Source organism: Silurus aristotelis (assembly GCF_946808225.1).
Source record: "Silurus aristotelis genome assembly, chromosome: 24".
NCBI lineage: Eukaryota > Metazoa > Chordata > Actinopteri > Siluriformes > Siluridae > Silurus > Silurus aristotelis.
Genome location: NC_139597.1, coordinates 2,463,889 through 2,475,983, shown reverse-complemented (window position 1 = coordinate 2,475,983; position 12,095 = coordinate 2,463,889). Strand labels below are relative to the sequence as shown.

The window sequence follows — 12,095 nt, the reverse complement described above, 5'->3', positions numbered from 1 at the left end:
GCACAGGAAGGATCACTATCATGCTGACAGTATAAAGAACAATAAACAATAACCTCGCCTATAAAAATACACACATTCTGGGGCTGACTGAGTGTTATATTTATTCACAGGATTATAATTAGGTTTCATTCGATTCATTTGAATAACATTATTCCACCCCAGCATTTGGTTTATGCCGAGATGCTTGTTTTCTCTTTTAAGGTGCATCATGTAGAAATGGCAGCCATTTATAGATTAAAATAATCATGACATCATGTAAACAAAAACGTAATATTTCTTGATTTACATTTGTGTTCTAGTTTTAAGTGCACTTGGGAGAATCAGTCTCATCTCATAGAAGGTGAAGGTGACAAAACTCTACGTTTATGGATCCGTGGTAATATTTCGAGACTTCCATTTGTGTCCACGTCTTTCCGTATTCAGCTCTCGGAATTGTCCGGCAATCCGACATACATGCTGATCTTCTCAGGAGAGGTGCACGAACTGTCGGGGTAGTCTGGGGTTTCGGAGTAATCCCAGTTGTATTTGTGCAAATCAACGGCGGAAAAAGGGACGTGTCGCTTGTGCATGTTATGCGGCTGCAGGTTCAGCGAGGGTGGGCCGCTTACACAGCGCCGCAACGGGAAACCGCTGTAAAAGACACAAACAGCAGTTTTTTTTTTAGTAAAAAATCCATTATCATCCATTATTCTGCATAGGATTTCTCATCAGTGTGATGTTCAACAGTGGTGAAAGGAAAAAAGAAAACAAACAAACATTTACAGCAAAACATGAACTATAACCTACAAACAGCTGAACACAACAAATACTTCAATATAAATCAACTGGATGGACAAAAATATTAGGACGTCTGACTTTTCCGGTGGTTGGAGGCACCCAGGTCATTAATAAACAAGCTTCAGTTAGTTCAGAATGCCGCAGCAAGAGTTCTTACTAGGTCAAGAAAATACGATCATATAACCCCAATCTTATCGTCCCTACATTAGCTTCCTATTAAGTTTCGAATAGACTACAAACTACTGCTACTCACTTATAAAGCACTAAATGGTTTGGCTCCCATGTATCTATCCAGTCTTTTAACACGCTACAATCCGCCACGCTCCCTGAGATCTCAAAACTCTGGGCTTCTAGTAGTTCCTAGAATAGCAAAGTCCACTAAAGGTGGTAGAGCATTTTCACATTTAGCTCCTAAACTCTGGAATAGTCTTCCTGACAGTGTTCGGGGCTCAGATACACTCTCCCAGTTTAAGTGTAGATTAAAAACATATCTTTTTAGCAAAGCCTACACATAACACACATCACACACATCACATCACAACCTTGTGCTCCAGAATATATGATTACATGCACATTATCAACTTGTGCTGTTAATATCATGAACAGCAGCTACGCTAATTCCTCTCCACTGCTTCTCTCTCTCTCTCCCCATCCCGAGGCATCCTGAGGTTTGGCCAGCTCCAGTCACGTCCCACCTCGTGAAGATTATGGACCTATGGATGATCATGGAGAAGTAGATGCCGAGTGTTTAAAGGCCCTGGCATGGAGAAGCTGATGCTGGATCTATGATGATCAGAAATTGTTCTGTATTGTTGAAAGATTTATGACCAAACTCTTGATGTCACCCATATGAGGATGGGTTCCCCTTTGAGTCTGGTTCCTCTCAAGGTTTCTTCCTCATATCATCTAAGGGAGTTTTTCCTTGCCACTGTCGCCACGGCTTGCTCATCAGGGACAAACGCACACCATTCACCTTCACTGTTGTTTTCTGTAAAGCTGCTTTGAGACAATGTCTGTTGTGAAAAGCGCTATACAAATAAACTTGACTTGACTTGACTTGACAGGTTGTACAGGACGTCTTTGGATGCAGTAGCATGAAATTTTCAATTTGCTTGAACTAGAAAACCCGAACCTGCTCCCTGCATGATGATGCTCCATGAAGATATACTTTACAGAGTTTGGAATGGAAGATCTCCTACTATAGAGCGCTAAACCTCAACCCTAATATACATTATATTGCCAAACGTATTGGGACACCTGAACTTTCCTGCGATATGTGGATCTTTTCCAAACTCTTACCACAATTCTGGAGGCACTCAATTGTACATGACGTCTTTAGATGGCGCTATAATACCATTTAGCATTCACTTGAACTTGGATACACAAAATCTGTTTCAGCATGGCAATTTTTTATACCCATTCTCAAAAAAAGATCCCTTCCATGATGATATCAGACCAAAATCCCTTAACGTCTCTGTATCTCCTACCTTCACTATGCTCTTGTTCACAGCTCATCACTAATTATTCTTCTGAAAATGATCGTGTTCACAAATTGAGAATACAAATATCACCTGAGAAGTCTGGATTTCTTTTTAACCTACCCTTTTGAGGAATCTCCTTTCCAGGCTTGTTTATATACACTTCCTGCCATCTCAATAAGCCAGCGTGCGTCAGCAGGTACCTCTGGAATCCATTCCACAAATCTTAAAAAAAAAAAAAAAAAGCACAAGGTTGGTAAAATTTAAAGAGTATAAAGTCATTCGAGACAGAATTCTGAAAATAAAACATTACATGGGTTGGAATGGAAGACTCATTATTGTGGCATTACACCACTATGCCAATAGGGGGCACTGGGTTCTCGTGAGGGACACTATAGAGATTTATTTCCTCTTGTATGGTGAGCTCAGTGATAGACAGCCTGTGGAAAGATGTAACTTCTTCACCTCTTCATGTTCATGATTTTATTCACCAATCCACAGTGCACCTTAATTGTGTATCAGAAACCTATAGGTCTGAGGTCGATAACATGAACAAGGAGAGCCAAACCTGTTCTAGCATGACTGTGCACAAAGCCAGCTCCATGAAGATATGCTTTACATGGGTTGGAGTGTGTGGAAGATCTTGAGTGGCCTGCTACAGAGCTCTGACCTCAAACCCTATTGAACACAATGAATTGGAACACTGACTGCACTCCAGGTCTCCTCACCTCACCTACATCAGTACCTGATTTTACGTTTATTAACAATTTTCTAGCTCCACAAGCACACTCCACAACCTGTCTGTGGTACCTATATTTTATTCTGCCATAGTTTATCGTGCAGGAGTCCCTACTCATGAAATATGCGTAACAATCCCTATTTCTCTCTCCAGTCACCCCTCTTCTCTCCTTCTCAGGACCACAATGGCTCATGATCACAGCTTGCATGAACAGTTCTGCATTTCAGCATCCATCCTCTTGGGACAGGAGGTTGGTATGGATCTTTTAGGGGGCAATCCTTATGTCAGTAGGACAGAATTTCTCCAAACCTGAGGTCTGATCTACTGATATGAGACTGAGATCATATTTCCAATCACACTGAGACCTTTAAAATGATACCAAACATGTAAAGTTAAAATCCATACAATCCTAAAATGTAATTATTACATTATTCTAGTAAAGTAGCTTGAATTCCGGGAACTTCTAAGTCACCTTTCCAGGACTTGGTTCCTCTCCCCAGGTGGGAAAGAGGGGGCTCAAGGATAGGTGAGTGGGCAGCTGAACAGATGGCTTTCTCTCCTCAGATTAGAAAGTTTATTGTTTTGTTGCATGGAAGTTTTCGGGGTTTGGCCTTATGAAGTTGCATGGTGGTTCTCAGAGTCTGGGATCATGAAGGGATCTGACCATCCTCACAGTCTCAGGGAGTTTTTCCCTTCCACAGTCGCCACTGGCTCACTTATTAACAATCAACTTATAGTTATAAGGTACAAACTTATAGGCACTACACATTTTTATACAACTTTAGAACCGCTTTATCTCTGTAAAGCCAATGAGACAATGTACCCTGTTGAAAGTGCTCTACAAATAAAAATAAATCGAATTGAATTGAATACAGACCTCTGGACTGCAGAGTAAGCCGACTCCACCGGCAGTGTGTAGGGCATCATCATGTAGGAAGCCACGCGTACCGGAAACAAACCAGTGATCTGAGCCATCAGGCCATCCTTCCCTTTACACGCCTCACAGAACACTGCAAGACACGTTGAGCCACGTTCATTCTCACACCTAATCACCGTCAGCCATCAAACTGCAGTCAAAAGATCCACGCCGTTTGGCGAGATCATTGACTTGCTTGAGCGCTTTATACCTTTTTTAATAGGTGTGGGCAGGTGATTAACAAGCTCCTCATCCAACCACCAGTGGTGCTCCCCAAGGAGGCGGAGTCTCCGCAGCATCCACTCCCGTGTCGACTCGGTGACACAGCAGCACTTGGGTGTGTCCCGCATCAGGACCAGATCTACTTTTGGATATTCGGTGTGCAACAGATCTGAGGACCACATCATACAATCAGTGACACTTTCGATCTTTCCTAAGAGACTGTCCAGATCTATTGTTTATCGTTCATCGTTGTACCCCTGCGCTGCAATGTGATTGGTCAGAGTTTTTAATATTCGATAACTGCAGCTCTGAAAGTAGATCATTAAAATTAATAGATTTAAATGGCTAAAATTATCTATTCATGAGATGTTCTGTAAGGTGTAGTGAGTTTAACATATATGGAAGGAGTCTCCAGTGTCAGGAATTATTGTCTTCAGGATGGAGAAGTTTGCACTTTCTCTGTAATTGGAAATGAGAAAATTACGATTTATTTATTTTTCTTTTCTTTCATACCAAAATCTGAGAGAGGCTGTGATAGTTATACACTGACCAGCCATAACATTATAGTCAATAATAAGGCATGACATCATGACCATCTGCCTCATATTGTGTTGGTCCCCCTTTTGCTGCCAAAACAGTCCTGACCTGTCAAGCATTAACAGCATTAACTTCTTCAGCAATTTGAGCTACAGGAGCTCGTCTGTTGGATCGGTCCACATGAGCTGGCCGGTTCACCACTGGTCCTTCTTCTTCACTGTTCCCACTTTTGATAGATACTGACCACTGCAGACCAGGAACAGCCCACAAGAGCTGCAGATTTGGAGACGTTCTGACCCAGTCATCTAGACATCACAATTGAGTTGTCAAACTCAAATCCTAACACTTGCCCATTTTTCCTGCTTCTAACACGTCAACTTTGAGGACAACATGTTCACTTGCTGCCTACTAAATAAATCCACTCACTAACAGAAACCATGATGAAGAGATAATCAGCGTTATTTACTCACCAGTCATAATGTTACAATGTCATAATGTTATGCCTGTTCGGTCTAACTGCTATAATGTATAATATGTGACAGATGTCAGATGAGAGCATCTTTTCAGGCAGGCAAATCATTGACATTGTATACGTTGTGTACGTCTGATTGGTTGTATGGTGTTTCATAATTTTCAATGTTTTTTGTTAATTATTTTGTGTTTTTGGCATAAGGAGTCCTTGAGAGTCATGTAAGGTGCCCATAAAATGTATTATTAAATTTCTCATTATTATCATCATTATTTTTTATTATATTTTCCAATAGATTGAATTTAATCATAAATAAATGTAAAAAAGTAAATCTTTAAAAAATCTGTCATCAAAATTTTAAAAGAATTATCTTCAGGATAATTAACTGGAACAGTTTTCCCTGCTGTTCATGTTGGATCTGCATCCCACCGGAATCACGCCTGAAGCAGCGGATGTTTATTATTTCTACATCTATGTAGCCTCTTTTAAAAATCTATTTCACAGTCCTGTTTTGTTCATGTGTACAATTTTTAACTAATACACCATTAAAACGACATGCAAACGACATGCGATACACAATTTAGGTGTTTAATATTTTTTCAGGAAATGACTCACGGTTATCCTCGAGGAATCGTAGCGCATCTTTATAGCCTTGCTGACACAGCTCTGCCATTACCTGGAGTAAAAGACAAAACATTGTGCACAGATATATACTATATACATACATACTTTATATATATATATATATACACACTGCATTACTCATAAGAGCACAGATACTTTGCACATGTTGTCATATATAGAGTAAAGGGACAATCAGAGAAGAGAGGAGGTGGAGGACAAAAATAAGGAAGAGGATAAGGATAAAGGTCGCTCCTATGTCACTCTTACCTTAGGCTCGGGAGGGAAAAACACTTGGCTGATCCGGCACACATTTCCCCAGGTGACCTGTATGCTAGTGTTGGTAAACCGCAGCTCGTGTAAGCTGCTGGAATTGTCCTTGGGGCAAATGTCGCTTTCTCCGGAGAACGGCGAGATGGAGATTGTGTTCTTCAGCTCAGACTGGGGGAGATTGTTGCTCACCCCACCGTCAACATATCTCTGTGCAGAGAGAGAAATAAAGGAAAGAGCGCTTAACAGAAAGAAGTATTTTTTCCAACACTATGATTTTTTCACTTTATAATCCGGCCTGGGCTTCATGGAAAGATCAGTAATCCACCAAAAACCACAGAACAGCACAGGCCACCAGAGACTCTGATCCCTAGCAACATCCTGGGTCACGTTTATATTTACCTGATTTCTAATCACACACACCTGAGAGCAATCACTACCTCAAGAAGTTTGATTCTTCACTGATCAGAAAAACACCACAGGCATCAAGATCTCATCGGAGAACTCTCCTAAACCTCCTAAACCGTTAATGGTTAAAGTATTGAACTTTGGATTCAGAAGATCAAATCCCAGCGCCACTGCTGGGCCCTTGACTAAGGCCCTTAGACCTTTGGTGCTCAGTTGTAAGTCGCTCTGGATAAGGGTGTCGTACTTACATATTGTGTATATACGTATTTACATTTTGCTCAGTTTTGCTGCCGTACACCAAGCAGTTTGTTTCCCACCCTATGTTTTCCTCAAGGTTCCAGTTATCAGGAGTGTGAGTTTTGGAGATGTAAAATAAACATGGTTGTGTAAAATGTAAAGATCAGGAGTCAAGAGTTCATCATCATGCACAGGAAGCTGTCTGTTACACCATACGATGACATTCTTACTCTGTGAATCCTCTCCTGCAGTCAATGACATCAATTGTAAAGAAGCAGTGTAAACATGGGAGACATGCATGTGCAAAATCCTGCGAAGGTAGATCTGATCGTAGTGCAAGTAGTTATTCATGTTTGTAAAAGGGTGTGTGTGTTGTGTGTGCAAAGTACAGTGGATGTCTAGAACTAGAACTAGACACAAAACTGAGTTCTGAGTCTGAGTTCTGTAAGCGTTATTTAGAGATCAAACAGTGTTCTGGAGTGTATCTTTCATGGAATGTCCTGCCCAGTCACCGCACCTAAATCCTACTGAACTGCTCTGAGATGAACTGGATCACAACAAAGAAAGAAATCTCCAACTAGAAGAAGATTGTGACGAAAATTAAGATAAGCAAAGAAGAAAAATTTAAAATTGTAAATTTTAGGGATATGTAGTGTGCAGGAGTGATAGTAAAAAAAACGAGTTTTCCAACCGCCTCCGCTTTTCGCCTCTAAATGTATAAATTAATGTATAAATACATTAATTAATGAATTAAACTAAAACACGTAACAAAAACAACTGGGGTGGAATTTTGGGGGCTGGAATGGATTAATGGCATTTCAATTAATTTCAATGGGGAAATTTGCTTTGAAATACGAGCAATTTGACATACGAGCAAGGTTACGGAACGAATTAAACTCGTATGTCGAGGTACCATTGTACATATAACAGTTTGGACAGATACAGTGTTTATATGTGGTATATACATATAAACTCTGTACAGTCCAAACTGTACAACACTGTTTTCTCTGCCCCTGAATCTCAAACTGGCCCTGTGTTAGTGTGTGTATATTATGAGCCAGCTGTTTCAGTGCCAGCGCTCACTGTTACACACATCAATAAATTTGTCCTCAATTCGCTATTACATAACAGTCTGTCCAGCTCTGGGAATGAAAAAGAAAATCAACATTTATCAAGGTTGTGTAATGTGTACCTGCTTTCTAGAGAAGGAATTATCCTGGTTTTATTTCCATGTTGTCCCCGGTCATAAAGACATGCTGGCATTGGGGTTATCACGCAACATGGCACTGATATCCAGCAGTGTGTCTGTGTAAAGTCCACGTATAAAACTGGACCCTGTTCATCCATTACAGTATATAATCAAAAGTATTGGAACAACCAACTTTTCTAGCCATATGTGTCTCTCCCACAAAACTGGAGACATGAAGTTTTTCTCGAAATCACAAATCTCCTGTCCACAAAGCCAGCTCCATGAAGATATGCTTTGCATGGGTTGGAGTGGAAGATCTCCTGCTATAGAGCTCCAATCCTTTTGAACACCATGATTGTGAACGCTGACCACACTCCAGGTCTCCTCACCTTCTCACCTACATCAGTAACTGAGTTTGTATCTGAATGAACACAAATCTCCACAAAAGATTCTAGTGGAACATCTAAGCAGAAGAGTCCTAAAAATGACCTTGGCTGTGTTCTAATGCTTTCTAGTACACAATTTCCAGCGAGGACACACTCGGTGGAGAGGATGGAGTGCTCTGAGAGACCAACATGCATGTTCTGAACTCATAAGCCCTCATAGCTACAAATCCGACTTAGCATACTAAGCTGGTCCGAGCGTGCAAGTCAAACCAAGCCACGTGGCCTGATGCACAAACCCTAGTGACTCATTTCTCCAACACTGCAAGCTCTTATTATCATGAACATAAATCCTCATGAAGCAAATGAGTGTAACAGCACTGAGAGCAATCACAGGAGACTTTCACTTTGAAATGGGTTTGGCTGTGATCATGGGCACTTACAACTCCACGGTAGGCAGGAGGAAACAGACCACAGAAGACTGGGATGAAGCAGCTACAGATGAGCGCCTGGGAACAAATGAAAAAAAAAATGACCCGTTTTAGCAACAACATACATACATTTCGCTCCAAATCAGATTTCCTTTTTAAGTAGGGCACCCAAACAGGATTCGTTGAGTGCAAAAGTTTGTGCCCCCTACGCTTATCTATAATCAGTCAGCATGGCGGGAAAAAAAGTTTTTTATTTTTATTTTATTTTTTTAGTTTAAAAAATGGCAAATTTACTAACAACCTTGTGGCTGAAGGAATCGTCACAAATCTCCATAAAATCTACTGGAACATCTTCCCAGAAGAGTGGAGGTTATTATAAGAGCACATAGAGACTCGGTGGGGAATGTGATGTTCAGAAACAAGTGTATACAAATCTTATTCTCAAGTGTCCACAAGCTTTAGGCCATACAGCAATGAGAAATGTATTGTGAGTATATACTGATGCTAGAAATGAAGCCTCGTTGTCCTTTTCATTTTGTACGCAAACCCCCTGACTTTACAGTGAAATCTCTCTCCCTCACCTGAATGAGCTCCTCTTTGGAGCTGAACTCGGAGACCAGCACGTTCGCTCCGTCGCTGACACGTGTGAGAGACACACACAGCCTGCCACTGACGAGTGTGTGAGCATCTCTGGGCATGTCTCGCTGCAGGCCAGAGCGCAGCACTTTCACGAGGTTGAACGTGGGATGCAGGGGGCCGAGGTTGCGCTTCCGGGCCTCCTTTGCGACCTCGATCACGTTCTCGCAGCACTTTTCTGCAAAGTGACAAACACAAAAGAATAAAGTGCACACAGTGATAACCTGGAGGTCATATGATGTGTTGTGTGATGTAGGAAACATAGTCCTCTCCATAATCCCGACGCTCACTGATAACGTGAAGGGAGCGCGGTAACAAGAGTCCAGACATCCTGACAGACTTATGTAAGGTGAAATGTAAACAGAATGAACTAGTTGTATATAGTATAACCCTCCTATCAATCTCCTCACTGAGATTAGAGGACACCATTGCAGCCATCAAGTGACTTCTCTGCCCCTGGTTTTACATCTGCTACACATCTGTTATACACAACATCCACACTTAATATATAACAATGTGTATTTTCAAATCCAAATCTCAATCTTACTACTTCCTTACAGTGAATAATCTCAACTGTAGATTTGCTGTAATCCTAAAGACGTTCCTGTAATCATCCCAAACTGCTTGTCTTTACTCCTCTACATCTGTATACTATAATGATTTATAGGTAAACCCCCCCGAGAAGACGAGAGTCTTTGAATTTACATCTGTATTCCCATAAAACTGCATTGTAACAGTAGTTTCAGAAATGCTATACAATCGTATTATAGGTTTTATTCATGTGCATTGTGTAAATACAGCATTCATAGAGCAACAACAACACACACAGACACAGACACACACACACACACACACACACACACACACACACACACGGGTTTTGTCAATATATACAATCACATTTTTCTGGCATTTAGTAGACAATCTAATTTAGGTACTAATGGAAGGTTTAAAGACTGTTTGCTGTTCAGACATCAAGTGGACGTTTGTTTCATCACCATGGTTCCAGAACAGAAAAGAGTCTGGAAGCATGTCATCATTGTAGCTTGAGAGATGGTGGGACCAGTCAAGGAGTGTTTGAGGGTGAAGAAGTCTGTGGAGCAGTGGTAGTGGATGAAGGGATCAGTGGAGCAGTGGTGGAGGATGGAGGGATCAGTGGAAAATAAATCGAGGATGAAAGGATTAATATAGCAGTGATAGAGAATAGAGAGATCAGCATAGACGTGGTGGAGGATAAAGGGATTAGTAGAGAAATGGTAGCGGATAGAAGGATCAGTGGTAGAGGATGAAGAGATCAGATATATATATATCTGATAACATACATGTTATGAACAAACCCCCCCCCCCCAAATTAATTAAGAAAGAAAGAGAGAAAGAAAGAAAGAAAGAAAGAAAGAAAGAAAGAGAAATTGGGTGTAAATATAAGTGAAAATAATAACACAAGTATTTAAATGACATGTGAAAGTATTGGGGGAAAAACCTGAAAAATGAAAACATCCAAATGAATATTTATAAAAAACGTGAAAAAAAAACGTGATGGATCACGTGGGTGAATTTTCTTCAATGGCTTTAGAACAAGCATGCAGAAGACCCTTATACTGTAGATGTTAGTCTTTCACTGTGTGTGTGTGTGTGTGTGTGTGTGTGTGTGTGTGTGTGTGTGTGTGTGTGTGTGTACAATACCTAAGCACGCTCCGCTGGTGAGCATCGCGGCATTAAGCGCTCCAGCTGAAGCTCCGTAGATCTTGTTGGCTTGGTGCACGAGGAAAGGCGCGCGCTCCAGGAGGCAACTGGATACCCCGAGGTGGTAAATCCCTAAAAAGCCGCAGCCGGCGAACGAAAGGCTCCATCCCGCACTCAGGTCCAGCATTCCCGCAGAGTGAGAACCCGGTCTGGCTGGTGCCGCTCTCTCTTTTTCCTTCTGCCCCATCGCCTTATTACCTCTCAGCCAATAGGAAGACGCCAATGAGCCCTTCCCTCCTCCACCTCCACCCCCACCCTCTTCTTACCCCCACCCCACTCCAGCAGGGCAAAAAATCCATTCATGCTTAAATCATCACATGATCCTATACTTTATGGGGCGTGTATGTTTGCTGTTTTTGAGTGCATAAGCACTGGACTGAACACACACACACACACACACACACACACATTGTACAAAATGTACAATAAAATGTAATAAAATGACCCTGTGTCTCTTAAAACTCGAGAAATCTTAGGTCACATTCAAAAGATATTGGGATATACATTACTTTACATTGCCTGATAAAAAACTAATAAAAGATTTATGATTCGAGTGAGAGAAAGTGAAAGAAATTCGAACTGGACTTTTCACCTGATCACACGTGTTTGACAGGTCATTATGTTACTCAGATGTTTCACCATGTTATGCCCTGAGATTATGTAAACACATGGGTGTCATGGAGATGATATGTGATTTTGTGTTAAAAGAAAATGGAGGGGTAAAATGAAAAAATCTAAAATATTTTGATTATTCAAGTGAAAATGCAGTAAACATTAAACAAACATGATGAAATATAAATCCACTGTAACTACTTGGTGAAAAAAGGAACATTAGACACATTTAATTAGGAAATTAGGTTAATATTTTACAAGCAACAAAAAAGAATAGTGGGAGGTAGGGGCAGAAAAAAACAAGTGGAAATAAATGAATAGAGTGCAAATAAGTGTCAAAAATGTTAAATGTCTAAAGTTTATTAATTGATTCATTTAAAACAAACAATCATATATGTATGAAATGTAGAGAGAAAAATAATATCAA

At 40.8% G+C, this 12,095-nt stretch overlaps 1 protein-coding gene and 1 long non-coding RNA gene across 2 annotated transcripts; one reads left to right on the top strand and one right to left on the bottom strand.

Annotated features, from left to right (window-relative positions):
* Positions 1–84: 84 nt before the first annotated feature.
* On the bottom strand, positions 85–11,253 carry pnpla3 (patatin-like phospholipase domain containing 3). The gene is made up of 9 exons (XM_083527746.1): positions 10,997–11,253; positions 9,259–9,491; positions 8,690–8,755; positions 6,030–6,239; positions 5,754–5,814; positions 4,122–4,301; positions 3,872–4,004; positions 2,379–2,480; positions 85–630 (listed from the first exon to the last, which is right to left on the bottom strand). Exons 1-9 carry the CDS (start codon positions 11,241–11,243, stop codon positions 420–422), a joined length of 1,443 nt encoding a protein of 480 aa, XP_083383872.1. The 5' UTR covers positions 11,244–11,253; the 3' UTR covers positions 85–419.
* On the top strand, positions 630–2,336 carry LOC310718757. The gene is made up of 2 exons (XR_014531263.1): positions 630–880; positions 1,842–2,336. It is a non-coding gene; the product is annotated as an uncharacterized lncRNA (long non-coding RNA).
* Positions 11,254–12,095: the final 842 nt, after the last annotated feature.